General features: G+C 47.9%; 1 protein-coding gene and 1 long non-coding RNA gene across 8 annotated transcripts in view; one reads left to right on the top strand and one right to left on the bottom strand.

Annotated features, from left to right (window-relative positions):
* Nucleotides 1-8,090: 8,090 nt before the first annotated feature.
* On the bottom strand, nucleotides 8,091-12,822 carry LOC110340889. 2 transcript variants are annotated; one of them, XR_002382723.2, is made up of 3 exons: nucleotides 12,691-12,822; nucleotides 9,886-10,074; nucleotides 8,091-8,983 (listed from the first exon to the last, which is right to left on the bottom strand). It is a non-coding gene; the product is annotated as an uncharacterized LOC110340889 (long non-coding RNA). The 2 variants fall into 2 exon arrangements; XR_005878469.1 differs by lacking the exon at nucleotides 8,091-8,983 and having other exon boundaries at nucleotides 9,057-10,074.
* Nucleotides 12,823-12,879: 57 nt separating this feature from the next.
* Pecam1 (platelet and endothelial cell adhesion molecule 1) overlaps nucleotides 12,880-27,183 on the top strand; it is a 56,746-nt gene continuing 42,442 nt past the window's right edge. For 5 of the 6 annotated variants that reach the window (XM_040749958.1, XM_040749957.1, XM_040749953.1 and 2 more), the window contains exons 1-2: nucleotides 12,881-13,130; nucleotides 13,216-13,242. In XM_040749958.1, coding sequence (XP_040605892.1) covers nucleotides 13,067-13,130; nucleotides 13,216-13,242 — 91 coding nt within the window. In that variant the 5' untranslated portion in view covers nucleotides 12,881-13,066. Of the gene's footprint in view, nucleotides 13,131-13,215; nucleotides 13,243-27,183 lie in introns of all 6 variants that reach the window. The other variant, XM_040749954.1, reaches the window with a different exon arrangement.

The raw sequence follows: 27,183 nt of genomic DNA, 5'->3' as shown, positions 1-27,183 counted from the left end.
CCATCCAAAACATCCTGTAAACTGCTTGGTGTCTCCTCCAAGCACATCAGCCCTTGTGGAGGCAGGAGGATCAGGCCTTTGAGGTCATCTTCCTCTATATAGCGAGTTTGAGATCAGCCTGGTCTACATGAGACACTGTCTTTAAAGTCTTTAAAAACCTGGGGGGGGGGGTAGCCAGGCAGTGGTGGTGCATGCCTTTAATCACTACTTGGGAGACAGAGGCAGGTGAATCTCTGTGAGTTTAAGGCCAGCCTGACCTGGTCTACAGATTGAGTTCCAGGACAGCCAGGGATACACAAAGAGACAACAAAACAAATAAAAAACAAGGTAAAAAACCCAACAACATCCTTAGGAGCCAGGCATGATGGTGTCTGACTGTAATCCCGGTACGCTGGAGTTGCAGGAAGGAGGATGGGGGTGTGGAGTGTGTGGGATGATGATCTATGGTGGTTAGCCAGGACTCTAGGAACCCTGTCTGAACTAAACAAATGAAACTAACCAAAGAGGCGAAAGAGTAGTAGAGGAACTGTGCGGTAGGCAGACAGCATTGTCTAGTGGAGGGAGGAGAGAGAGAGAGAGAGAGAGAGAGAGAGAGAGAGAGAGAGAGAGAGAGAGAGAGAGAGAGAGAGAACCTCTCCTATCTCTCACGTGGGGACCTTTATTTTAGGCCTCCAAGTACTCACTCAGCCTGTAAACTATGACTCAGTACGGAAAGATCAGCTGATGAACCCGCCTCCCACAAGGCTCCCGAGGGCAGGACAGCCTTCAGTCTCTTTCCTAGGTGTCAAGCCCAGAGTCACTCCATGTTCTATGGCTTCCTCCCTGGACCTCTGGCCCCAGGCCTGCTCTGGAGAGGCATCCTGTCCCCTTGAAGTCTCCAGCCTCACCCAGTGCTGTCTGAGTTGAGAGACAAACGATAGTAAGAAACAGATTACTTCAGCCCTGGAAAGGTCTGGGATTTCTGTGCAGAGTGTTCCAGAGCCAGGCTTCACCCCCACGAGGTCCTGAGAGGCTGATATAAGCACAGGATGTTCAGTTACTGTGGAGTTCCAAACGGATCAGCATTTATAAGATGGGATTCTGAGAAGCCGGCTGGCCCTTGATTGCTGCACCTGTAACATGGATCACGACACTCCATGTGGGAGGCTGAGAGCGACCCCCCGAAGTGTGAGGTTCCGATTCCCATCCCGGGTGATGCTACCCTATGTGTGGGTTAGTCCCTTGGGCTGCCATACGTAATACCATAGAGTTACCGAAAATAGGCTGGGAGATGGCTAAGTGGCTAAGGATATTTGCTGCTCTTGCCGAGGACCCAGAGCTCTGAGCTCCCACAGGGCAGCCCGCAACTGTCTGTAATTCTAATCTAGGGGATCTGATATCCTCTTCTGGCTTCTTCAGGCACAAGGCATGCATGTGGTTCACATAGGTGTGCAAAGGCAAAACACATACGTATAATATAAAAATATATAAATCTTTTTAAAGGAAAGAGAGATAGGAGTAGGAAGATCAGGAGTTCAAAGTCAAAGTCATCCTTAGTTATATGGCCTGTGATACATGAGACCCTGCCTTTAAAAAACAAAACAAAACAAAAACAGCACTCAGTGGGGCAGGTGGATCTGACGCCAGCCTGGACTACCTACATAGTGAGACTCTGTCTCAAAAACACTTTTCTTAACTGGCGTTGGTGGCACACACCTTTGATCCCAGCACTCGGGAGGCAGAGGCAGGTGGATTTCTGTGAGTTCGAGGCCATCCTGGTCTACAAAGCGAGTTCTGGGACAGCCTCCAAAACAATACAGAGAAACCCTGCCTCGAAAAAACAAACAAACAAAAAAAACCAAAAAACACTTTTCTTTTGATCTTTTGAGGCAGGGCTTCTCTGTATTGCTTTGGAGGCTGTCCTGGAACTCGCCCTGCAGACCAGGCTGGCCTTCAACTCAAAGATCCACCTGCCTCTGCCTTCTCAGTACTGGAATTAAAGGTGTGCACCACCACTGCCTGGCTCCCTTCGTCTATTTGAAGCCTAGCTTCTAGTGGTTGTTTGCTTTTTTTGTTTGTTGAGGCAGGCTCTAACACTGTAGCTCAGGCTAACGTAGTCAGAGCTATGTAGCCAAGGATGGCCGTGCACGCATGGCAGTCCTCCGTACCTCTGTCTCCCAGACATGAGCCAACATGTCGAGCTCATGCGGTCGCTATTAATATCTTCAGAATTATAAAACCATCACCACAATTTTCATTACCCCGATAACATACCACAAAGCCCATATCTCACCCCAATCTCCAGAGCCAGCTGGCCAATGAAGAACCCATTTCCTGTCTGCAGATTTGCCCCTTTCAAAGGTTCCATCAAAAGAGTCCTTCATTTAGCCCTTCATGCTTGGCATCTTTTACTTAGTGTTGTCAAGGTAGTCCACATGCACCAGGCCTCACATGGTGTTGTCTTTATTGCCAAATGAGATTCCATTCATTATAATGGTTACCATTAATTAGCTGGTTAGAAGAGGGTATCAGATATCTTGGAATTGGAGTTTCATATGGTTGTGAGCCACCCTGTAAATGCTGGGAATTGAACCCAGTACTTTGAACCACTGAGCCATCTACTTAGCTTCCTCCTTTTGATTTTGTTGTGTTTATTTTTTGAGACAGGGTTTCTCTATGGAAAATCTGTGGCTGTCCTGGAACCTGCTTTGTAGACCAGGCTGGCCTTGAACTCACAGAGATCCACCTCTCCCAGCCTCCTAAGGGCCGGGATTAAGGGTGTGCACCACCATGCCTGACCAGTTTTCTGATTTTTATTTTGAGACAAGTTCTCACTAAATTCCCCGGGCTGGTCTTGAGCTCGCCCTCTAAGTCCAGGCTGGCCTTGAAGCTTTGACCCTTCTGCACCAGCCTTCTGAGTACCTACCAGCAAACCAGGCTGTTATTGTTTTGTGTTCTTTGTCTGCTCTAAGATGGGATCTTATATAGCCCAGGCTAGCTTCCAACTCGTGATGTAGTAGAGGATGACCTTGAACTTCTCCTACCTCTACCTATATTTAAGACAGGGTCTCACTGTATAGCCCAGAATGTCCTGAAACTTAAGAAAAAACAACAACAAAAAAATACCTTCCTCCAGAATACTGGGATTATAAGAATACGTGCAACCACATAGCTGGCTGTTTTCTTCCTCTCTCTTTTTTTAAATGTGTATGACTATTTACTTATTTGCCTGTATGTAGGTGTGTGTAACACGTGCCATGGAGGGCATTGGGTCCCCAGGAACTGGAGTTACAGACAGTTGTGAGCCTCCATGTAGGTGTAGGCAACTGAAGCCGGATTCTCTGCAAGAGCAAATGATCTTAACGGCTGAACCATCTCTCCAGTCCCCCTCTCTTTGAGTAAAGTGCCCCCAGAACTCGAGGTAAACTCTCAAGGGTGAGAAGAGCCTCCCAGGAGGAACACCCACAGCTACCGATACTATTATTGTATACTATTATTGTACCGTTAGGAAGCAGTGCTCACCCTGAAGGTGACCTTTGCTCCCCGCCCCCCAGCTCTGACTGCCAGAATGTGCAATGTAATTGCCTTGTGCCTGAGCCCTCCAGGTGCTTTTGCAGAGGTTAGCAGATGGCTGCCTCCTGGACATTTTAACCAAGCACAGATAACCCCTCCTTCATCACAGATGGCTGCCTCCTGGACATTTTAACCAAGCACAGATAACCCCTCCTTCTTTTGGGTCACACAGCACCTGTTCTTTATCAATGTCCACAGTTTCCTACAGGGGCAATTTTACCATCTTAAAAATGTATCCGTTTTTATTGCTCAGTTCTGCTTGCCCACTTTCTCTGCCTTCTTTGGGGCATTGAATGAGAGCCGTGTGGACTCACACCTATCTGATTTCGACTCCTGAAACCCTTCTGCAGCTTCCAGTTTGCAGCTGACAGCGTGCTCTGTGGGTTAAGTGGCTTCCGAATGCCGGTTCTTATAGGAACTTCCTGATGAATCCGAGCAATGGGTAGATAGCCATATTAGTTCATTGTAGGTTCGGGTTGAGCTCAAAGCATTAAGTTCCAAAACCCCAGAGAAGAAACTAGAACTCTCTGGCCTGCGCACTCCTGCAGGTATATACGATGGCCAGGGTGAGTCTGACGCCAGCAGATGGGGGATTTGTCTTCTGCCCACTTTCCAAGGTGCCTCAGAGCCTTGGAAACAGGTGGGCGAGGGTGAGGGGAGCATGGCTATGACTCATGCTTGTTGTCACTATAGCCTGCCTGGCCTGGCATCTGAGGAAGGGGTCTGCCACGTCCTCCCCTCTCCCCCTGCCCTCCAGCCTACTGCAGCTGCTTAAAGGCTATTTCCAGAAGTGTAGGCCAGTGGGCAGCTTTCTAGGTGTGACATGGGCCTATGTCACTTTCAGGCAGGAGTACAACCCATGGAGACAACCATTTGTACTTCTTCAGGTGACTTTGGGGAGGGAGGGGGAAGGAGGAACAGGTGAGAGACACAGGGTCCTGCTGTGCCCACTGTGCAGCCTGTATCCGAGAATGTGGCGAGGGTATTGGGATTGATGACAGAGAGACCAGAAGGCTCCTCAAGAAAGCTCAAGAAAACTTCCCAAGAAAGGCTTTCCTCCAGAAAAGCTTCTGCTCCCTGTCTTACCCCTGGCTGGTTCTGCCCTGACACCAGAGACTGTGTTGGGTGGGTCAGAAGAGGCGGTTAGTCTTTGGGAAAGGTCGAGGTCATGGCACTCTAGTGGGCAAGCCCTTTTCAGGAACTTATTGCCCTGGGCATTGTATTGTTTTTAGTAAACATGTTTTTAGTAAACATTGTCTTACAGCTGCCTGGTCCCAGGCTGATGGAGAAGTGGGTCTCTGCTCAAGGTCTGGTGTCCCCACAATTCCCCCTTTTTTTTATTGTCTGATGAGGCACTCCTGGCTTAGGTCAAGTAGGGTCACCCTCCCTTGTCTGTCCGTTGGGGACCTGGCGACCCCTGTCTTAGGCAGGAGGTCTCTTCCCCACAGGTTGCCTGTCATCGAAGAACCTCATCCTTAAATCATCTGTAACCAGACTTCATGGCTACCGGGATTGCCATGGGCTAAGCTGAGCAATACTTGGTGACGGATCTCTTGCCTCTGGAACAAGGCACGTTTGAGCTCGGCATAAAGCCAGAATGACTACCGCCACTGCCACCATTTCCAGGACCCCCATTGACATAGCGCCTCTCCATCACCGTACCCATGCCCAGATCTGGGCCATAACATTCTACCAGCCTTCTTCTGTTACAAGGGTAACCCGTATGTGATTTACAGTTATAATTTGATGGTCAAAACAGTGATAAAGTTTACAGTCGTTCCAAGATCTACTCAGGAAAGCATTTAGAAAGTGCACTTGCACAGATACGTTAGGTACAATCATTGATGTTACACATGTAGCATTATAAAAAATATGAACAAGAGGCTTGTTGCACTATCCACAGAGCACCAATTTGTTCCTGTGGTGATGCAGTTTGTTGATTTAACGTCAGCAGCCTCAGCTGAATATGAGACTTGAGCCAAAGTCTCCTTTTTGTCGCATTAGGACAAGTTGCATTTCTCCAGATAAATACACTGTCATACGCGCGATTCCAGAAACAGGAACCACCAAGGCTGATATTTCAAGTGACCATGTCCTGTTCAAATACTGAAATGGGGCTTTTGCCACTCATCACAGTCCATACCAATGTCCAAATGTTTTAAGTAGATCCTTTTTTCCCCAAAGGGAAAAACTGGCAAAATGAATTCTATTGTTTCAAGGTATGTCAAGGGCAGACCGTTAATCTTCCAGTTCTCTGTTGGCTTCAGGATGAAAACTCATGGGTATGGGAGGTTGATGCAGCAGGCCTGTTGAGAAACTGGAAATCTCGAACTGACTGTTTTCTTTCTTTTTTGGGCTGTAGATTCGATGACATCAAGGGTCAGGAACACTGATTTAGGAGATCTCACTCAAACTGGCTTAGGTAGGCTCCCATGGTCTCAGGTCCAGTTTTTCTCTGCTCCATGCATCTCACTAAATGTTCTGACAGCTGCTGAAGCTTTATTCTTTTCCTGCAAGAAAACACAAACATGCCCTCGACCCCAAATTAGGATCTTCTCTACTGTCTAGTGCATGGATGTCTCCATTTGACTTGAGCAATAGTTGCTCAAGTTCCATCATGACAGAATCTGTCTGAAGCAGATTGCTCACTGGCATTCACATTTAAATTTTTTTTTTTTTGGTTTTATGAGACAGGGTTTCTCTGTATTGTTTTGGAGGCTCTCGGTCCAACCTGGCCTCGAACTCACAGAGATCCACCTGCCTCTGCCTCCCGAGTGCTGGGCACATTTAAAAATTTTTTAAATGAGGAATGTATTATTTGATGAGTCATGTGGGGACTGGGGACATTACTCCCCCTTTTTTATTTTCTAAATTTTGTTTGAACTGTTGAAGCTGGATCATAACAGTAGAAGGATTTGTCTACCCTCCTTAGTTAACTATCTAGGTGAATTGGGATCCCTCTCTAGGTTATTAGTAGATGCTCTTTAAAAAGGACATATCCATTAGGCATTTCCCAAAAACTTCTGAAAAATCACTCAAAGATTGTAAACTATACTGTGTCCCAAATAACTTTTGAAAATTATTTGAAGTCTGTGAGCAGTATTTCCCAGTCTAACTGGTAGAGCTCTCACTAGCTGACAAGGCCTCATTTGCATCTTAACTTTTCTGTTAAGACAATAACCGACTGGCTGGATGTTCCTTTTGGCTATATCTAAAGCAATTTAGGTAGCTTTTTAACTATTTTTGAAGGGATTTAAGTATCCTTTTAATCATATAAGCAGTTCACACTCATGCATTCACAATCACATTTCATATATACCGGTGTGGCCACAGCATACATTCAGAACATACATGCATCTTTGGGTCATCCTTTTTCCCTAGGTCATGATTAGTCTGTTGAAATAAAACTTCCTTAATTGAAATCTATGTAAAAGAACAACTCCAGCCAATCCTTGAACTAAAAAGGTTAAAAAGTCCTGTATGCCCCTCATCATTCCTCCATTTGAGCTACAGTCAGGGGGTACAGCTGTACCTACTCCTTGTAACTCTGTAGATGCAAGGTGGAGAGGCCAGGCCTTTGGCCAAAAGTTTTTAGAGATGACTCACAAAATAGAACTTAAATGCAAACAAAATTTTTCCATTCCATATACCTTTGTCTTTTCCTTTTTCTTTACTTAATACTAGTACCTCGTTTACTGTTACCAATTTTTTTGATTCACCCATATTTTTTTTTTTCGAGACAGGGTTTCTCTGTATTGTTTGGAGGCTGTCCTGGAACTCGCTCTGTAGACCAGGCTAGCCTTGAACTCAAGAGATCAGCCTGCCTGTGCCTCCCTAGTGCTGGGATTAAAGGCACGCTGGGATTAAAGGCATGTGCCATCAACGCCCAGTTTTTCACCCATTTTCAATCCATGCTCCAACTGAGGATGTTCCCTCAGGCAAAAGCCTTAAGATTTAAACAATCCACCCTCCAACTGAGGGCAATCTCTCAGGTTCCCCTCTTTCCCGACCTTTGTCAGGCGAAGGCCTGGAGATTTAATCCAATCCACCTTCCAACTGAGGGCGATCTATCAGGTTCCTCTTTCTTTCCTGACCTTTGTCAGACAGAGGCCTGGAGATTTAATCTGGTACCCCTAGCTTGGTACCCCTTTTTAATGCATCCTCATAACCTTACTTACTGGCCAGCCTTTTAGATATCTCAGTTCCCCTTTACTTTCCTGACCTCAAGTGGATCAGACAAAAAGGGCTGAAGATTTTTTTTCTTATTTTACCTTTTTTTTTTTGTTCTTTCTTTTCTTTTTTTTTGAGACTGGGTTTCTATCCTTTTGGAGGCTGTACTGGAACTCGATCTATAGACCAGGATGGCCTTGATCCTACCTACCTCTGCCTCCGGAGTGTTGGAATTAAAGGAGTGTGCCACCAACACCAGGTTCTCTGAAGATCCTAGCAAACATCCTCCCAATCTTGGACATTTAAGCTTCCCCCAGTAATGAACCATGGACTCGCTCATTCAATCCATTTTAAAAAGCCTTCCATGGTTTTAGCCTTGATTGTTGTCCCCTGTTCTTCAAGTAACTTTTTTACTTGATACTGTAATTTAAACTTCCAGGGACTATTTCCCATCGTTTCTTTTCCTATTTTCCCCCATCTGTCCCTGGCCAGCAAAAGGTATGACCCCATCCATTTACCTCACCTTCACATGTCGGTGAGACCTCCAATTGCTGCACCCACTGTGCAACCTGTATCCGAGAATGTGGCGAGGGTATTGGGATTGATGACAGAGAGACCAGAAGGCTCCTCAAGAAGGCTCAAGAAAACTTCCCAAGAAAGGCTTTCCTCCAGAAAAGCTCCTGCTCGTCTTACCCCTGCCTGGTTCTGCCCTGACACCAGAGACTGTGTTGGGTGGGTCAGAAGAGGCGGTTAGTCTTTGGAAAAGGTCGAGGTCATGGCGCTCTAGTGGGCAAGCCCTTTTCAGGAACTTATTGCCCTGGGCATTGTATTGTTTTTAGTAAACATGTTTTTAGTAAACATTGTCTTACAGCTGCCTGGTCCCAGGCTGATGGGGAAATGGGTCTCTGGCCAAGGTCTGTTGTCCCCACAGGGTCCTTCAGGAATCTGGTCCTGTATGACTGACACTTTGACACATTGAGGGCACTCATTCTGTGTAGGAGTCAGACCTTTGATCTGTTACCAAGGAGATAATAGTTGTAGACAACCTTCCCTGTCCATCTTCCCATCAAGGATTTTGTTGTTGTAGTTTTTTCTGTTGTTGTTGTTGTTTTTCGAGACAGGGTTTCTCTGTGGCTTTGGAGCCTGTCCTGGAACTCGCTGTGTAGACCAGGCTGGTCTCGAACTCACAGAGATCTGCCTGCCTCTGCCTCCCAAGCACTGGGCGTGCACCACCACTGCCTGAATCACATCAAGGATTTCACTGAGAAGAAGGGGAAGGAAAGGAGAAGATGGAAAAAGACCACACACAAATAAAGAGCAACCTGATCAATCAATACATTTTCAGTTTTATTTATTGTGGGGGGGGGAACATGCATGTCACAGTGCTAGTGTGGAGTTCAGGGGACAGCTTGTGGGAGTCAATTCTTTCCTTCTGTTGCGTGGATCTCGGTACTCAAACTCAGGTTATGAAGCTTGGTGGCAAGTACCTCTACCCACTGGCTATCTCTCTGGCCCTTAATTTATCATTTTTAATTTGTTTTACTTTTAATGTGTTTATCTTTCCTGGCTGTATGTATGTGTGTACCCCCCATGTCTGGTGACCACAGAGGTCAACGCGGGTGTCAGCTCCCAGGTGTGAACCCCTAGGTAGCCTCTGGGAATCAAACTCAGGCCCCCTCCAAGAGCAGCAAGGGTTCCGAACCTCTGAGCCCTCTCTGCAGTTTCTATTTATTGTTTTTTTTTTTTAATGTGGCCTCAGGTGGTCATGGTGATGCATAACTTTAATCCCAGCACCCGGGAGGCAGAGGCAGGTGGATCTCTGTGAATTTGAGGCCAGTGTGGTCTACATAGGGAGCTCCAGGACAGCCAGGGCTACATAATAGAGAGATCCTGAATGAGATTGAGGACATGCCTCAAAATAATAAAAACAAAAGACCCCAGCAACAGACAAACAGAAAGAGAGGGCAGGAAAGGAGACAGGGAAAAGAAGAAAGGAGGGAGGGAGGGGTGAGGCGAGGGAGGGGCGGGGCTCCATGTTCAGGGCTATCTATCTATCTATCTATCTATCTATCTATCTATCTATCTATCTATCTAAATATCTATCTAACAGATCAGAGCCAGGAATGATTTTCTAGATGGGAATCACCACTTTTTGGCTCTTACCTTGAGATACAGAAGGCCAGTCCTCACTGAATAATGTCTTTGGTGACCCCTGGATGTCCTAAAGGGTGGGGTGGTGTATCAGAAACAACTTGCAGCCGGCTGCCACAAGCTAGATGCAAGCAGCAGGGTTAGGAAGCAAGGAGTTCTCCATATACTGAGTTCAAGGCCAGCCAATATGAGATCCTGTTCCTAAAACAGAGAAAGAAAGAAGGGAGAGAGAGAGGGAGGAAGGGAAGGAGGAAGGGAGGGAAGGAGGGAGGGAGGAAGGAAGGAAGGAGAAGACACCATCAAAGCAGAAATAATCCAATTCTGACAATACAGTAATTCCTATCACTATCAGACAAACATCAGACTAATACTCCTTGGGATTTTTTTGTTAGTTTTCTGTATTGTTTTGGCAACTCATTGAGATCTGTCTGTGTGCTTCTGCCCCCAGAATCCTGGAATTAAAGGTGTGTGCCACCATACCTGACTCATGTGTTTCTGTTCGTTGGTTTTGAGACAGGGTTTTCTGAAGTCCAGCCTGTCCTTAAACTCACTATGTAGCTGAGAATGATCTTTAGCCTCTGATCCTTTGCTACCATCTCCCAAGTGGGATCACAAATATCACCCCTCACCTGATTTATGTGATGCTGAACCCTGGCCTCCTTGAATGCCAGGCATGCATGCGACCAGCTGAGCTGCAGCTCTAGTCTCTAACTAATGCCTTTATAATTTATTGTTATCTTTTTTTCCCAAGACAGGGTCTCTCTGTGTAGCCCTGGCTGTCCTGGAACTTGCTCTGTAGATCAGGCTGGCCTTGAATTCAGAGATCTGCCTGCCTCTGCCTCCTGAGGGCTGGGATTGAAGGCGTGCAACACCACTCTCGGCAGCTTATTAAATTTTTTATTTATGTATATTATATGTCTATATGAATGTCTACGGTGTGTGTGTGTCCTCAGAGGCCAAAAGTAGGCTTTGGCTCCCCTGTGGTTAGAGTTTCACACAGTGATGAGCTATCTGATCTGGGTGCTGGGAACCAAACTCTGGTTCTCCAAAAGCACAGAAATGCTCTTAACTTCTGAGCCATCTCTTTAATCCAACCTATGCTTCTACTAAGTACGTATCCCTTTCCCTGCAAGATTGGAGGCGTCAGTCTACTTGAGGCGAACAGGCTGTTGCTACAAGCGTAGGGAGGGCCTGGCTTGAAGAAGATGAGGGAGGTGAAGGGAGGGCCACGGAGGAGGAAGTAACAATTAGTCAGCAGACAGGAGAGGAAGGGATGCTTCAGCGGGCAAACAGCAATGGGAAAGGCATTCTGGGAACTTTACATTTCAGCAACCAAAGCCTGGGGCAGGGAAGGAAGTGATGCGATTCCAAGCTAGAGGGGTCAGCAGGGCTGGGTAATGGAGGCTTAGTGCCTGCTTCTCCCCCAGAGAGCGTAACAATGTTTCAAATATCACAGCGAAGCCGGGGCAGTGATGGGGCATGCCTTTAATCCCAGCACTCGGGAGGCAGAGGCAGGTGGATCTCTGTGAGTTCGAGGCTGGGCTGGACCGATAGCCTCCAAAACAATACAGAGAAACCCTGTCTCGTAAAAACAAACAAACAAACAAACAAACAAAAACAAATATCACAGCGAAAGAAACCAATTTCTAGTCTAGAACATTCCCCAGGAGGCAAGGCTGCCGCACCCGCATGTCTGTAATCACGGTTATTTATCTGTGATGGGAGGACTGTGTTCAACCATAGCCTGGGCAGTTTAGCCAGAGGCCCCCAATCAGAAGAAAGGAAGGGATGAGGGAAAGGAACGGGAAATGTTAGCTCAATGGTAGAGTTCATGCTTGGGATTCCGGAAACTCTGGGTTTAATCCCTATGACTACAAAAAATGGGGGGAGGGGGAAAGGAGAAGTGGGCCTGGAGAGATGACTCAGAAGTTAAGAGCACTGGCTGAAAGCCAGGCAGTGGTGGCACAGCCCTCAGGAGGCAGAGGCAGGCGGATTTCTGTAAGCCCCGGGCCAGCCTGGTCTACAGAGCCTGTGCCAAGACAGAGGAACCCTGTCTCCAAAAACCAAAAACCAAAACAAACCAGCAAAAAACACTAGCTGAGCAATCATGAGGACTGGAGTTCAGATCCCAACAGCAAGAGAGCATCATTTCTGGAGACCCTGACACCCTGACAGACACCCTCTCTGGCCTGCAGGTGCACACAGACACACAGACACCCTTCTTCTGACACATATATTCATAATCTCACGGAGATACATCAATAAAAGGGTGCAGGCAGTCTGGCTCAGGGGGTAAAGCTGCCAGCTGCCAAGTCTGATGCTCTAAGTTTGATCTGAGTTTGATCCTGGGACCCGCATGGGGGAAGGAAAGAATTCCTACAGTTTGGCCTCTGACCCCACCCCCCAAACACAGAGTGACACTCATGTACTTTACCCCACTGCCACATACACAAACAAATAAACGTTTAAAAAAAAGCTGGGGTGGGAGAGAGAAGCCTCCCTGTGATCTAGTACGGACTACACATACATGCAGACACGTATGTATGACCCAAGTGGGCTCTCTATGGTGCCCAAGTCAGTGATTAGAGCCCACTGTGGAGGCGGAGGAGAGTCCCTATTTCTACTGAGTCACCAGCTCCTCACAAACACTGCAAGCTGTCAGAAGAGCTAGCTAGGGAAGGACAGGAGGCCCAGATTTACTCTGTGCGGACACAGGTCCCTTGGGGACCCCCACGGGGAAGACAGACAGCCCTCACTGGGTATCCCACTAAAGCACTTTGGGTAGAAGCCGAGGGGAGGGAAATAAGGACTCCTCACCTTGCGGGGTTCCCAAACCCAGATGAGGCAAGGGACTCAAGAACTCTGAGGCAAAAGTCACTTCTGGCCTTTTGTTCTCTCCTCTTCTAGACAAAGCCACTGGATTCCGTGGTCCCTCCGGAAGGCCAGTCATTTCCTGAGGAGATATCAGGCCAGCCCAGACCTCATTGTTCTTGGTTTCCAGCTATGGCCACCATTACCTGACAAGTACCAGAGTTGGTCTCTCTGTGGATGCCTAGAGAAGCCGCCAGAGTAGTTTCTGCTTTTCACACAGTGGCTTTCTGATCTGTGACGGAGAAGAGAATTCTGCCCCCGAGTCATGGCCAAAAGGCAGAACTAACTGTGAGCCTCAGTCTGAGAGAATCTTCCTCTCAGGATGCAGCTGAGGTGGGCCTCAGACAGCAAGATGCACCAGGCGATCCTGCTCACATTGCTTCTCTGTGAGTTCTTAACCGACTTTTCTCTTGTTTCTTGAGATTTGACGTTAATGAAATCAACAGGGTTTTTTTTTTCTGTCTCTTCCAGATTCAAGCCTCCAGGCTCAGGAGAACTGTAAGTCCTGAAGTTTTTCATGTAGCTTCATGTTTGGTGTCTTTTCTGAGATTCTTAGCTTGTTTCAGACTGCTTAGAGTTGGTTTTTGTAATGACTGAGAAAAATATTTCAAAGGATTCAGTCTTGGCCTTTTTTAAAAACAAAAACGGTGTTATAAGATTCCAAGAGGTGTTATTTAGAAACATGGTTGTAGGAGATTGTTCCAGAACATAGTCTTAGATCTTGGTGGGTTGCTATTTGTTGGAATTGGGGAGATGCTTTTTTTTCCCTTTAAGACAGGATTTCTCTGTGTAACAGCCTTGGCTGTCCTGGAACTCACGCTGTAGACTGTAGACCAGGCTGGCCTTGAACTCACAAAGACCAGCCTGCCTCTGCCTCTGAGTGATGGGATTAAAAGTGTGCACCACCACTGACTGGCAGGGAGATAATTTTTTAAAAATCCAGTGATCCATCATTGGTTTGAGGTCTTTCTACCCCAAACTGTTTGGTTTTACATCACACTACATCTCTAATTGTTTGCTTTCAAAGTGTTTATTCGGTTGAGTTTGGTGCCTATGACCCCAACTTTTGGGAGGCAGACACAGAAGGATCAGTAGTCAAGGCAAGCCTCAGTTACATAGCAAGTTTGAGAGAAGCCTGGGCTACGTGAGCTCCTGTGTGAAACAAAACAAAACCAACTCCCCAAAATCAAAAACCTGAAAAAATTGCTTTGATTTACAAATGAAGCCGGGCGTTGGTGGCGCACGCCTTTAGTCCCAGCACTCGGGAGGCAGAGGCAGGCGGATCTCTGTGAGTTCGAGACCAGCCTGGTCTACAGAGCGAGTGCCAGGACAGCCTCCAAAGCCACAGAGAAACCCTGTCTCGAAAAACCAAAAAAAAAAAAAAATTACAAATGAGGCACAGCGGCACAGCTGACTTGACAGACTCATGAGGCCAAGGCACTGATTGTAAATGGGCGCTGTTAGGAGTCCCTTTCTCCTAGGACATTAACGGGAGAGACCAGATCTCTTCTACCCATGGGGGTATTTCTACCTGAGAGCTTCTGTGCCTGCACATGGGGAAGGGTTCTGTCTTAAAATCCGACCCATCATCCACTCTGAAATTTCACTATAGGGGTTTTGTTCTGTTTGGTCTGGGACTCTGAAGGAAGTGGCTCAGCCCAGCCCGGGGATTGTGGCCCAGGAAAAAGGCCACAGGTCACATTCTCTGTCAGTCCAAAGTCACTTTGGTGTCTGAATAGGGATCCTGGGTTGTAGGCTCACCCACCCCTATAGCTCTTCTGAGCTGGCCTGTGTACATGACAGAGTTGAGCCAAGGATGTTAACTGTGGCCCCAGGGTGGGGAGGGCTGTGGTCCATAAGTCTCTGGAAAGTCCGCACTTCCTTAGGGGTCTGACTGCCTCGGCAACTTGTGGAGGCAAACTATGTGTTATTTTCAAAGCATCCCCACTTACGGATGGGATCACTGAGCCTCTCAGAAAGATGTGACTCAGCCTGAAAAGCCAGGGGGTGTCGTCACCTACCGTCTGATCTCTACTACCTAAGGCCCAGATGTCTGCCTCTCTGGGCCTTATCTTTTACTTCACTTTGCTCCATCTGGTTTGAGACAGGGTCCTCACATTGTAGCCCAAGGTAGGTTTGAACTCACTGTGTAGCCCAGACTGCCTCTGAACTCTAAATTCTCTTACCTCAGCCTCCTAGTGCTGAGATCACAGTTGTGTGTCACCACCCCTGGTGTCGCAATTTTGCTTTGCTTCTTTGGCCCTTTCCCCCTTGCTGTAGAGCGTCATGGTCTACAGATCCTGTGGCATGGAGTAGGCTAAGGTTGAAATTGGAGTAGAGGAGGTGACTTGCTTGCCGTGTCTACAGGGGTTAGTAAATGACAAGGTTGTTCCCTCCTAGCCCACCTTTATAATTTAAACTTCTGTCCCATTTATTCCCCATCCCAGCCATGTCCCCTTATTTCTCTGTCTCTGTCTCTCTTTCACACACAGGCTGTCATGTGCCTCAATCTCACGGTGTAGCTGAAGGTGACATTGAGTTTCTGGTCCTCCTGCTTTTGTCTCCTAAGGGCTGGGATCACAGGCGCACATCATAGCAGGTTTATGCAGTGCTGGGGACCAAACCCAGGCTTTAAGCATGTCAGGCAAGCACTCTACAGACTCAACTGCACCACAGCCCTCCCCTATGTCTTGTCTGGGTTCTGCTCTGCCAACACTAGGAGGTTCTTGCATCTCAAGGTCCCATAGCCTGTTTCCAGTGGCACCCACTGTCCTCCGCCTCTTTCTCTGCTTCAGATGACACCACTGTAAGAAAGATGAGGCAGGGGCCAGACAACGGGCTGCTATTGCTTGGTTGGAACATGGAGGGGCCTCAACCTTTCTGAGGGCTGAAGACTGGACATGCTTATAGGGGCTGGGGAACGTATGTATGTACGTATGTACGTGTGTGTGTGTGTGTGTGTGTGTGTGTGTGTGTGTGTGTGTGTGCGCGCGTGTGTTACAGTGATTTTTGTGGTTGGACTGGAAACTGGAAACAGAGTGTGTTCTTTTGATACCCAGACATACCATTTCTGCAGGTAGAGTGGAACCAGCCAGGCTAGGACTGAGCCATTCTTTATGGCTAGGGGCTATTACTCAGTACAGCCTAACACAAGTCTTCATGAAGTGAGGCTACTAGACAATATATCCCAACCCTGGGAGGGTAAAAAGAAGAAGGGAGGAGGGTTGTAGTGGGGGGGGGCTCAGGGAGCCCGGAGGCGGGTGATGGCCTCAGTGGTGGAAGGAGCAGGCTGAAGTCCCTTCCAGGTGGGATAGGGGCTGGTAGCTTTTGGCCATGAAGAACAGTGATCCTCTGGGAGGTGCAAGCTTGTAGTCTTTGTTGAGAGAACTCAGTGAGACAGCTGAAAAGGCAGGGACCAAAGATAGAGTGTTGTCTACCTTTTCTCCAGGTTTGATTTTTTTTATGAGTTGTTTAGCATTTTCCTGCTAGGCCATGCTGGTTTGTATAAAAACAACCCTTCTTCCCTTAGGCAGGCACAGGTACCTCCCTTTTTGGCTGTCATTAACTAAGTCTAGTCCTCCGTGATTTGGAGGATCACTGCAGCCAGGGGGTTTGACTTGATAGGGTGATTATGATTTGTTGTACCAAGATCGGGTCTTCTTTAACTTGATTGATCAGTTGACTATGCTGTATCTGTTGGGATCCTATCCCTTGTTGTAGGGTCAGAGCCATGGGGGGGGGCGTTACATAGAAACACTCGTTTCGGTAGATGGAGAAGTTCGGAGGGCAAAATACTTAGTAACGGTAAAAATATGAGTATGAGGAGAATCAGGGGGAAGCAGTGACTGGGAAGAGTACCACAGTGGGAAGGAAATAAAAGCCCATCCATAGGAGAAGGCCTAGGGTTGAATTTTCGTCTGGTCCTGTGTCTTTGGGTCCCTCTCAAACCATTTAGGATTTGATGGTGTGGAAGCAACATCATTCTGGGAGGAGGCCACACCCCATCCACAGCCATCCCCAGATTTAGCTGTGGAGCACTACAGCAGCCTAAGAAGGGAGTTGGTCCTGAAGGATGTCAAGCTGACCTGAAATTTCTCTTAGCTGGTGCGATGGGGAGATTAGCAGGAAAGACTTCAGTCCGACTGGCCCCTCAGAGGCCACCTGAACCGTTTTTAGGGATTTAGGTGCAGATCTCTCTGAGTTGACAAAAGGGACAACGTAGAAAGAGTTGCAGCTAGAGGACCGCCCATCCAAGGGCCTCAGTAAAACTCAACAGACAACAAACATCAGAACAAAAGTTAGCAGGGGACATTAAGTCAAAGTTGACACCAGTCAGTCCCTTTCTTGGGTTCCCAGAGAATGTTGTTTTATTCCTCCAAGGAAGGCTGTGGAATGAGGACTCTCCTGCTGACCCCTCAGACCCCTGCTTTGTTTTACTAAACAGGCAACTGAGACCCAGCTAGGTGGGGGTAAGCAAACCAGGCTTTGTCTCCCAGGCCACCCAAGGGGAGTGTGTGAGATGCATGTCTTACGAGTTTATTCCAAGTTGCCCACATCACAAGTCAGGCTCCAGCCAAACTTGGCTCTTGTCCTTCTCTCTCAGTTCCCCGGGGCCATCTCTGGCTCTCACCCCGCTGTAGCCCGCCTCTGCTCATTTTAGGAGGTGACTTCAGCTCCATCTTCATCTAGAAAACATCGGGCCTGGAGGGAACTCCCTGGACTTCCGGCCCAACCCTGACGGATGGCTAATAGGCCTCCCCACCCATCCTGCTGGCTCCTCTCCTCGCTGGAGCACAGGTCCATCCCGCAGGCTGGTCAGGGCCCCTCTGGGCCACCTGGGCCCCGGGCCTATCCCCTCCCTCGCCATAAAGACCTCACTGTTCCTTTATCCCTGTCTTCTTTCCCACTCTGAGAATCTCTGCTTCTGATTCCTCTGCATGGACAAACCCAATTGATGGCTATTGTTTCAGGAAAAAAAAAAACAACAAAAACAAAACCCAACCCAATCATATACAAACTGCCCACCCCACCCCTCCGTATCTGATGCCCCCCACCCCGGAGTCTTTCCTTCTCAGTGGAACTTCGAGGCTGGTTTCAATGGCCTGACTCCGCTTCCTCCTGTCATGGCCTCCCGGCCTGGAATCTCTGCTCCCTAAGGAGCAATCACCAAAGACCACCTAATGTCAAGTCTTTTCATCCTGGAACTTTTACTGCCCTTGACCCGAGATCTGGCTTCTCTGACCTAGGATGCCCTTCCCGGTATGGTGTTTTCTCTCCGTTAGTAAGCCCTCTTCCTCACCCCCAGGGGGAGACCTGACTGTCTTGGGTCTGAATCTAGATTGCCCCACCCCCACTCCTCTCTGGAGTCCCGATTACAATCTCTCCTTAGCCATCCTTCCTCCTCAGCATGCCAGGCCTCCAGATTTTCCCTCAGCGCCAAGGGTTTGTTTCCTCTCTTAGTTTTTTCTGTAGCCTGGAAGCTGGCTTCTACTTTTCTATATTCAACTAAATTAGGCATTTAAAAATCAGGGTCAAATATAAATAATCTAAAATGTATTCTTTAAATCTTCATTTATATATATATATTTGTTTGTTTTGTTTTTCAAGACAGGGTTTCTCTGTGGCTTTGGAGGCTGTCCTGGAACTAACTCTTGTAGACCAGGCTGGTCTCGAACTCACAGAGATCTGCCTGCCTCTGCCTCTCAAGTGCTGGGATTAAAGGCATGCGCCACCACCGCCCATCTTATTTATATATTTTTGAAGTAGGGTCTCACTCTGTAGCCCTGGCTGGCCTGGGACTTGCTATGTAGACCAGGCTGGCCTGGAACTCACAGAGATCTGCCTTCCTCTGCCTCCTGATGCTGGGATCAAAGGCATGAGTTATTTTGTCAGATTTTTTTTTTTTTTTTTTGAGGCAGGGTTTCTCTGTGGCTTTGGAGGCTGTCCTGGAACTAGCTCTTGTAGACCAGGCTGGCCTCGAACTCACAGAGATCCGCCTGCCTCTGCCTCCCGAGTACTGGGATTAAAGGCGTGCGCCACCAACGCCCGGCCATTTTGTCAGATTTTAAGACGTATTATTAGTGACATTTAGAGCGTTTACTGCACTGTGTAGTTGTAGAATATTTTACCACTCTGGAAATGAAGTCTCTTTGGTTTCTTTGGTCCCCTTGGTTGTCCTGTGTGCCCTTTGAGTCAGCCCCACCTGCCTGTCCTGCTTCAGCCGCTTTCATGGGAACCACCCCAGGCTGCTTACTGCTATGGAGTCTGAGGCCTCGGTGATCTTTCCAGAACCCTCACCTGTTCTGGCATCCCCATCCTGCCCCACATTCTGCTTCCCTCCCAGAACTGCCATGCTCAGAATACACAAGTTTCTCATGTTCTGGAGGGTCCACAGCTGGCCTGCCGCTGGCCCAGCAGAGGAAATCCCTGTGGACATACATGTCTTGCACACTGCACATATCCTTGTGCTCTCTTGAACAAGCCATTCCTCTGCATCGTTGACATGGCTGAACTCTAGCCTGCAGAGTCTCAGACAGCAGGGTGATTTCTTACTTTCCCTGGAAGCCCAGAACCTGGCACAGGTGTTGGATAAATGTCACGTGGATGGGAACTTGAAGTTGCTTGAGAGTGCCATGGCAGATGGGTCAGCATGTTCTCTGATAACTCAGAAGTTCCTCAGGGACACCACGATTCTAAGAGCTTTGTAATTTTCCTGACAATAGTGGGTAGCACCTCCTCCTCCCCAACTCTGAGTCACTTCCAGGTTGAGAACCAGGTGGCTGGCTGGGGCAGGGGTGGGGGTGGGGCCCGTCTTGCCTCAGCCCTTGATTCAGGAAGGAGGCCCTATCATTTTAGTGTTTGGCATTGTGTTTTTTTGTTGTTTCTTGAACAGGGTTTCACTGTGTAGCCCTGGCTATACTAGAACTCACTCTGTAGACCAGGCTGGTCTTAAATCCACCTGCCTCTGCCTCCCCAGTGCCGAGATTAAAGGCGTGCGTCACCACTGCCCGACTTTTGAACAGTTTGAGGCTTTTGAGGAGAATGGGAGGAGTGGAACCCCCCTCCAATAATACATTTGTGCATAACAGGAGGTCCACGGTCACCTGCAACATCATGTGCACCTCCCAGAGCCAAGGTCCCTCAGGGCCGTGGATAGTTGGTTACTCTCCAGTGTGCTGCTGGTTAAGACTATGCCACAGCTCACACAGCTCAGTTCGATCTGCTGCTGGTGGTGGCCTTTACTTGAGAGAGGAAGAGAATTTCTGTCTTATAGACATGGAGAATTCTCAAGATTGGCTACTGCCTTGTTTTTTGGGTTTTTTTTTTTTTTTTTTTTTTTTTTTGGCAAAACAAACCAAAGACCAAGCTGAAGGGTGAGGGTGGGGGTGGGGAGGCAGAGGCAGGCAGATCTTTATGAGTTCAAGGCTAGCCTGGTCTACAGAGCAAGTCTACAGGCTACACAGAGAAATCCTGTCTCAAAAAGCCAAAACAAAAACAACAATGACAAAACCCAAAGACCAATAAACAAGACCAGGGATATTCCTTAGTATTTGTCCAGTGTGCATTGAGCCCAAAGTTTGATCCCCAACACTGCCTAAAGCACACAAGGTGACACACGCCTGTCATCCAAGAACTTGGGCACTAGAGACAGAAAGATGACACAATTCAAAACTCAAACTAATCCTTGGCTACATAGTGGGTTCAAGCCAGCCTGGTTCCAGGACAGCCAGGGATACATAGAGAAACGCTGTCTCAAACAAACAATAAAATTACACCACAGGTCAGGCCCTTGGCACAGGCCTATTGAAGCTGGGTTGCACATTCTAGGGCTGCTAAGGTTACAGGGGGGAGTGCCCAGTCAAACCTGGCCGCTTAGTGTTAATGGAACATAAAAGGCGGCTAGGAGAGGGATGTGATAGGTCACAGTGTGGTCTCAGTACGTGGGAAACTAAAGCAGCCTTATGAAGAGTTTGAGACTAGCTTGAGCTACATAGCAAGATCGTCTTCAAATAAACAAGTGCTTGTGTGTGTGTGTGTGTGTGTGTGTGTAGACAGGGTTTCTCTGTGTAACTGTCCTGGAACTCACTCTGTAGACCAGGCTGGCCTCGGACTCACAGAGATTAGCCTGCCTCTGCCTCCCAAATGCTGGGATTAAAAGCATCTGCCACCACTGCCTGGCTGCAAATAGATATTTTAAACAAACTTAAATTATCCCAAGTCTCAGTGGCTGGAAGTTACACAGTCTTGGGGGGTAACTCTGGCTCCAGCTCTCATGTGGTGAGAGACAAACTTCTGGTCAAGGTCAAAGTTACTCCACGAAGGCCTGACTGAGCCATGGACTCCCGAGCTCACTCTCGTGGCTGTGCACTGCAGGATCTAGTTCTTCATCCGGTGAGATGTCCCCTCCTCTGAGCTGCTCCTGTGGGACGTGACAGCCGGCGTGAGCCAGTGCTAAGGTCCTGGAGGAGTGAGCTCCATGGCAGTGGCACATGTCCGTGACTGACGTCAGAAGGAACATCCCGGCTCTGCTGGAGTCACATCGTTAGCCCTGGTATAATGTGGGAAGTGTTACAAGCATGACAGAAGGGGTCATTTTCTTTTTTTCTTTCTTTTTTTTTTTTTTGGTTTTTTCCGAGACAGGATTTCTCTGTGGCTTTGGAGGCTGTCCTGGAACTCGATTGGTAGTCCAGGCTGGTCTAGAACTCACAGAGATCTGCCTGCCTCTGCCTCCCGAGTGCTGGGATTAAAGGCGTGCGCCACCAACGCCCGGCGCAGAAGGGGTCATTTTCAAGGCTGGCTAGAGCAGGGTGGTGCCATGGGAGTGAGCAGTGTGTTGTTCATGTCCCTGTTATGTGAGGAGCTGGTCAGGCTCAGTCTGGAAGGTTTTCTTTCCTTTTTTTATTTTGTTTGTTTTTTTGTTTTGTTTTGTTTTTGTTTTTCGAGACAGGGTTTCTCTGTGGCTTTGAAGGCTGTCCTGGAACTCGCTCCTGTAGACCTCTTTTTAATTTTTAATACATTTTTATTTAGTGTGGGGGGGGCGTGCCTTTGCTTGTGTATGTGTGTGCATTCCATGATGTGCTTGTAGAGGTCAGAGGACAACTTGCGGGAGTTAATTCTTTCCTAACATGTGGGTCCTAGGGATCCCCACACTCACTCAATCAGGCGTGGCAATAATAGCCTTTGTTTGCTGAGCTATCTCAACAGCTCTTTTTTGTTTCTGTTTTTTTTTTTTTTTCCCCCGAGACAGGGTTTCTCTGTATTGCTTTGGAGCCTGTCCTGGTACTCACTCTGTAGACCAGGCTGGCCTTGAACTCACAAAGACCCACCTGCCTCTGACTCCCAAGTGCCAGCATAATTTTATGTGTATGGGTACTTTGCCTCCAATTAGGTCTGTGAAGCATGTGTATGCTGTGTTCATGGAATCTTCTGGAACTGTAGACCAGACTGGCCTTTTGGTAACCCTCTTGTCTCTGCCCCCTGAGTGCTAGGATTAGAGGTGTGTGTCAGGGCACCTTGTTCCTTAAATTTTCTGCAGTGCCCCTCTCCCCCTTCTGTCCTGCAGTGCTCCTGCTTCCATCCTGCAGTGCTCCCGCTTCCATCCTGCAGTGCTCAAGCTTTGATCCTTCAGTGCTCCTGCTTCCATCCTGCAGTGCTCCTGCTTCCATCCTGTAGTGCTCCTGCTTCCATCCTGCAGTGCTCCTGCTTCCATCCTGTAGTGCTCCCGCTTCCACCCTTCAGTGCTCCCGCTTCCACCCTTCAGTGCTCCCGCTTCCACCCTTCAGTGCTCCTGCTGGCAGGCTGGCGATATAAAGTTCCTTCCAGTGAGCCGGGTGAACGTTGCACAAGTAGATGTGTGTTAGTGAAAAGTGGATGCGCACTAGAGAACACAGCCCTGATGAGAGAGACTACAAAAGCCGCACTTGTCAAGCAGGGTGGTGCACACCTTAATCCCAGCATTCCAAGGTAGACACAGGACAGGTGGATCTCTGTGAATTTAAGGCCAGTCTAGTCTGCATAGTGAGTCCCATGCCAGCCAGGGCTACATCGTGAATCCCTGTCTCAAAAAAAAAAAAAAAAAAAAAGCCACACTTGGAGCTTTAGTTGAATTTGCTTTGAACTTTTCTTTCTTTTCGGTTTCTCTGTGTAGCTTTGGAGCCCTTCCTGACACTCACTCCGTAGACCAGGCTGGCCTCAAACTCACAGAGATCCGCCTACCTCTACCTCTCAAACAGTGGGATAAAAGGCATGCGCCCGCACCGCCCAGCTAGTTTTTCTTTCTTATTTGAGACAGCTTCTTTCTGTCCCACACGATGCCCAGCTTGGAACATTTTTTTAGCGCTCGAGGACAATCTTATTAGTGTTTGGAAGACAAACAACGGAGCAGCCTAGCTATGAAACTTCCGGGAAATGGAGAAGAAAGAAAGCCATGTCTTTTGCAATGGGGGTGGGAGGTGGGGGTGGGGGTTAGCAGGCAGTAGCGTGACAGAGCAGCTGAGGATGAGCTTCCTAGACTGAGCTAGGAAGCTTGGGGCACCGGAAAGCCCAGACTTTGATCAGTATCTGGGGGGGAAGGGAAACAGAAGAGAAAGGACGTTTACCAGGGCCAAGTGGTGGGTTCTGCTAGTGGCTGCAGGCAGTTGCCCCGAGGCAGAGACTTCTAAGAAGGAAACATTGCTTATCTCATTAAAGGGATACTCAGCCCCCCTCCGCCCCCCTCCGCCCCCCCCTCCGCCATAGCTGGGCTTTAGGTGGAGCAGGTTTCCTGGAGGGGAGGCCCTCGTGGCAATTTCAGCAATTCCTGGAGATTCTGCTGATTAACCGGCCTGATTAAAAGGCTAGAAAGAGAGATAACTCATGTTTACTGCTTTTGCAGAAGACCGGAGTTTGGGTCCTAGCACCTGTGTTGGGCAGTCTGCAACTGTCTTTAACTCCAGCTCCAGGGGACCTGATACCCCCTTTAGCTTCTGTGGACATTGCATTAATGTACATAAACCCATACACAAGCATACATTCATACACATGATAAAAAAATTTTAACAAAGAGACAATAAATAGTATGTACTATTTTGTTTGAATTCAACTTTAAAAAAAATTTAGCCAGGCAGTGTGGTGGTGCACACCTTTAGTCCTAGGAGGCAGAGGCAGGCGGAGTTCTGTGAGTTCGAGGCCAGCCTGGTCTACAGAGCAAGTTCCAGGACAGCCAGTACTGTTACATAGAGGAACCCTGCCTTGAAAAAAAAAGTAATAAAACCTCTCAAATCCACCCAACTAAGGGTGTGGGCACATGCCTATCTTTTCACACTTGGTAATTTAGCCCAGCCTGAGGCCTAGGTGGCCCCAGTGGGCAGCTGTTTAGGATGCTATCCATACAGTAGCCCATAATTGGGGTGGGGACCACACATCAGTGTGAACAAATCTGGGAACCGATTTACTTCTGTCAGTCCTGGGGATTGAATCTAGGACCTTATACATGCTAGGTATGTGGTCTGCTGCTCAGCTACATCCCCAATTTAGACATTAAGATGTGACAAACGGTTCCTTGTGAAATTAACCTGTAGAAATAGAGAAGAGATGAAACTTTAAAACTCTCCTTTATTCTGTGGCAGATAGAATCCGGCTACCGCTTCCCGAGAGTTTGCCTGGCACTGAGACTGACGCTGTATTTCTAATGTTAGAGCTCTTGCCTGGTGTTCAAACTCATGGTTCACTCCTCAGCACCTCATAAAATAAGAGTGGTGACCCCTGCCTGTAAGCTAGCACTTGGAAGGTGGACGCAGGAGGACCAAAACTTTAAGGTCACCGTCCACCACAAAGGGGGGAGGCAGGCCTGGCTGAGTGGGACCCGGTGCCGACAACAGAATGTAGTAGCTGACTGCCCTGCCCAAGGCGGAGGTGGCCTTCAGTTCCTGATAGGAGGTCAAGTCTGCCTGCCTCTCTCTCTGTCTCTCTGTCTCTCTGTCTTTCTCCCCCCTCTTTCCCTCCCTCCCTCCCTCCCTCCCTCTCTCCCTCCCTCCCTCCCTCTCTCTCTCTCTCTCTCCCCCTTCAGGTTTTCCAAGACAGGGATTCAGAAGAGGTCAAGTCCTGAGAATTTTGCATTTTACTGGAGTGTTTCTGATTTCCCGAGGTTTTGTTTTGTTTTGTTTTTTTAAGATTTATGTATTATGTATACAGTGTTCTCTCTTCCTGTATCCCTGCAGGCCAGAAGAGGGCACCAGACCTCATTATAGACGGTTGTGGGCCACCATGTGGGTGCTGGGAATTGAACTCAGCACCTCTGCAAGAGCAGCCAGTGCTCTCAACCACTGAGCCATTTCTTCAGCTCCCAATTTCCCAATTTTTTATGTGTGTATGAAAATTTACTGTGAAGAGTTACTTTAATTCCATCTTTTCCCTATTTATATTTACAGTACGCTTTAGGGGACACACACCCAAAAGCCTTCATGAAGAAGCAAGCAGGGCATGGACAGCAGGTTCTTCTTGGAGTCGTAGGAACACGTGGAAACTTCCTGTTAGTTATCTCCACAGCTTTTTTTTTTAAAACAGGGTCTCACTATGTAGCCCTAGCTGTCCTGGAACTTTAGTGACTGAATCCCAGACCTTGCTTTATGTGTTGTTTTGAGACAGGGTCTCAATATATAGGCCAGGTTAGCCTCAGACTTGCTAAGTAGCCCATGCTGACCTTGAACTCTTGATTTTCCTTCCTCTACCTCCCAAGAGCCTGGTACCACTCTGCTCAGTTCATCAGGAACTTAGAGGATTTTGGAGACTCCCAAAGGGAAACAAGCACTATCCACTGGTGGATTATGAGGCTAGAAATGAGTCGCAGAGCTTTCCCGGCGGAGCTCTGCCTAGCCCTGGGACTCCGGATCCCAGACTTGGTTTGGCTGTTGCTCTCTTTCCTGGTGCTGGAGGCAGAACCCAGAGCCCACACATGCCAAGCAAGTAGAGCCGCACTCTCTGCCTTTCTATAAGACAGTTTTGTGAGTGTTGGGCTTGGGGGAGGGTGTTTGTTTGTTTTAGACTGGGTCTTCCTATGTAGCACTGGCTGGTATGGAACTTGTTATGTAGATTGGGCTGGCCAACTCACCTGCCTCTGCCTCCTGAGTGCAGGCATTTAGGGCATGTGCCACCATGCCAACCGTGTGTGTGTGTGTGTGTGTGTGTGTGTGTGTGTTGAGACAAGTTTTAGTTTCTTCTTTAAATTAAAAAAAATTAATTGGGAGGAGTACAACCACTGTACACACATGTAAAGACCAGATAACTTGATGGAGTAGAGTCTCTCTATCTCCACCATGCGGGTTCCAGGGATTGAACTTGGGTCACCGGGCTTGGTGGCAGGTACTTTTACCTGATAAGCCATCTTGCCAGCCCTTCTATTTTTAAAAATATAGTGGTGGAGATTGTGCCCAGGGCTTCATCATGCATGCCAGGCAAATGTCCTATCAACTATGTTTTGCTCCCATCAAGGCACAAGTGGGTCTTGAACTCACAGCAATAATCTCTCTTCAGTCTCCTAAGTGCTTCGTTTATGGGGGTGTGCCACCATGTGTAGCTCGTGAGGCAGGAGCAGGTGGATCTCAGTGAGTCTGAAGCCAGCCTGGTCTACAAAGTGAGTCTAGGACAGCCAGAGCTGCTACACAGAAAAACCCTGTCTTGAAAACCAAAAAATAAACAAACAAAAAACTCCAACTTAAAAAAAAATAAAAAGGAAGTGGTTTCAAGTCTTCCTGATCTGGCAATCCTCTGAACCTTCTAAAGGGCAAACACCAGCTGGCCACAGCATAGGCAGTTTTATTGGTTTTACTTAAAGACATCTTTTTGGGTACTGACTAGTTTTTTTAAAGCTTGTTGTTTCTTCCCCTAGTGTGTTTTCTGAACTCATGCCTACCGACACTGTCTCTGAGCTATTAACTCCAGCCTCAATACGCATTTCTGTTGTGATAGTAGGGATCGAACCCAGGCCATTGCACATGCTAGGCAGGCACCCCTCCCCTGAGGTGCATCCCCAGCCCTCTCTTAATACATTTGTTTGTCTGTCTGTCTGTCAATCTATCTATCTATCTACATTTTAGAATTTTTTAAAAAATTTCCTTGACTTGCCTGAAACTCGCTATGAAACCTAGACTGACGTTGAACTTGCTATAGTCTGACGGCTCTCATTTATTTGCTCCTTTGTTTATTTATTTATTTTACTTGAGATGCATTCTCACTTGAGACGCAGTCTCCCTCACTCCCGGACTGGGCTGACCTTGAGCTCACAGCAGCCCTCTGCCCCAGCCTTCCAAATGCTGGGATTTACAGATGCTAGGCCCCATATTTCACTAGTACTGTGCCTTAATTCTGTGTAACATGGTCTGTATTTTTCCAGTGTCTTGAAAATAGTTACTAGAGAAAACATTTTTTTTTTCGAGACAGGGTTTCTCTGTGTAGCTTTGGAGC

This window comes from Mesocricetus auratus, unplaced genomic scaffold (assembly GCF_017639785.1).
Source record: "Mesocricetus auratus isolate SY011 unplaced genomic scaffold, BCM_Maur_2.0 Super-Scaffold_100007, whole genome shotgun sequence".
In the NCBI taxonomy this organism is placed as follows: Eukaryota; Metazoa; Chordata; class Mammalia; order Rodentia; family Cricetidae; genus Mesocricetus; species Mesocricetus auratus.
The sequence above is the reverse complement of the archived record's forward strand: the minus strand, read 5'-3'. Positions and strand labels throughout refer to the sequence as shown.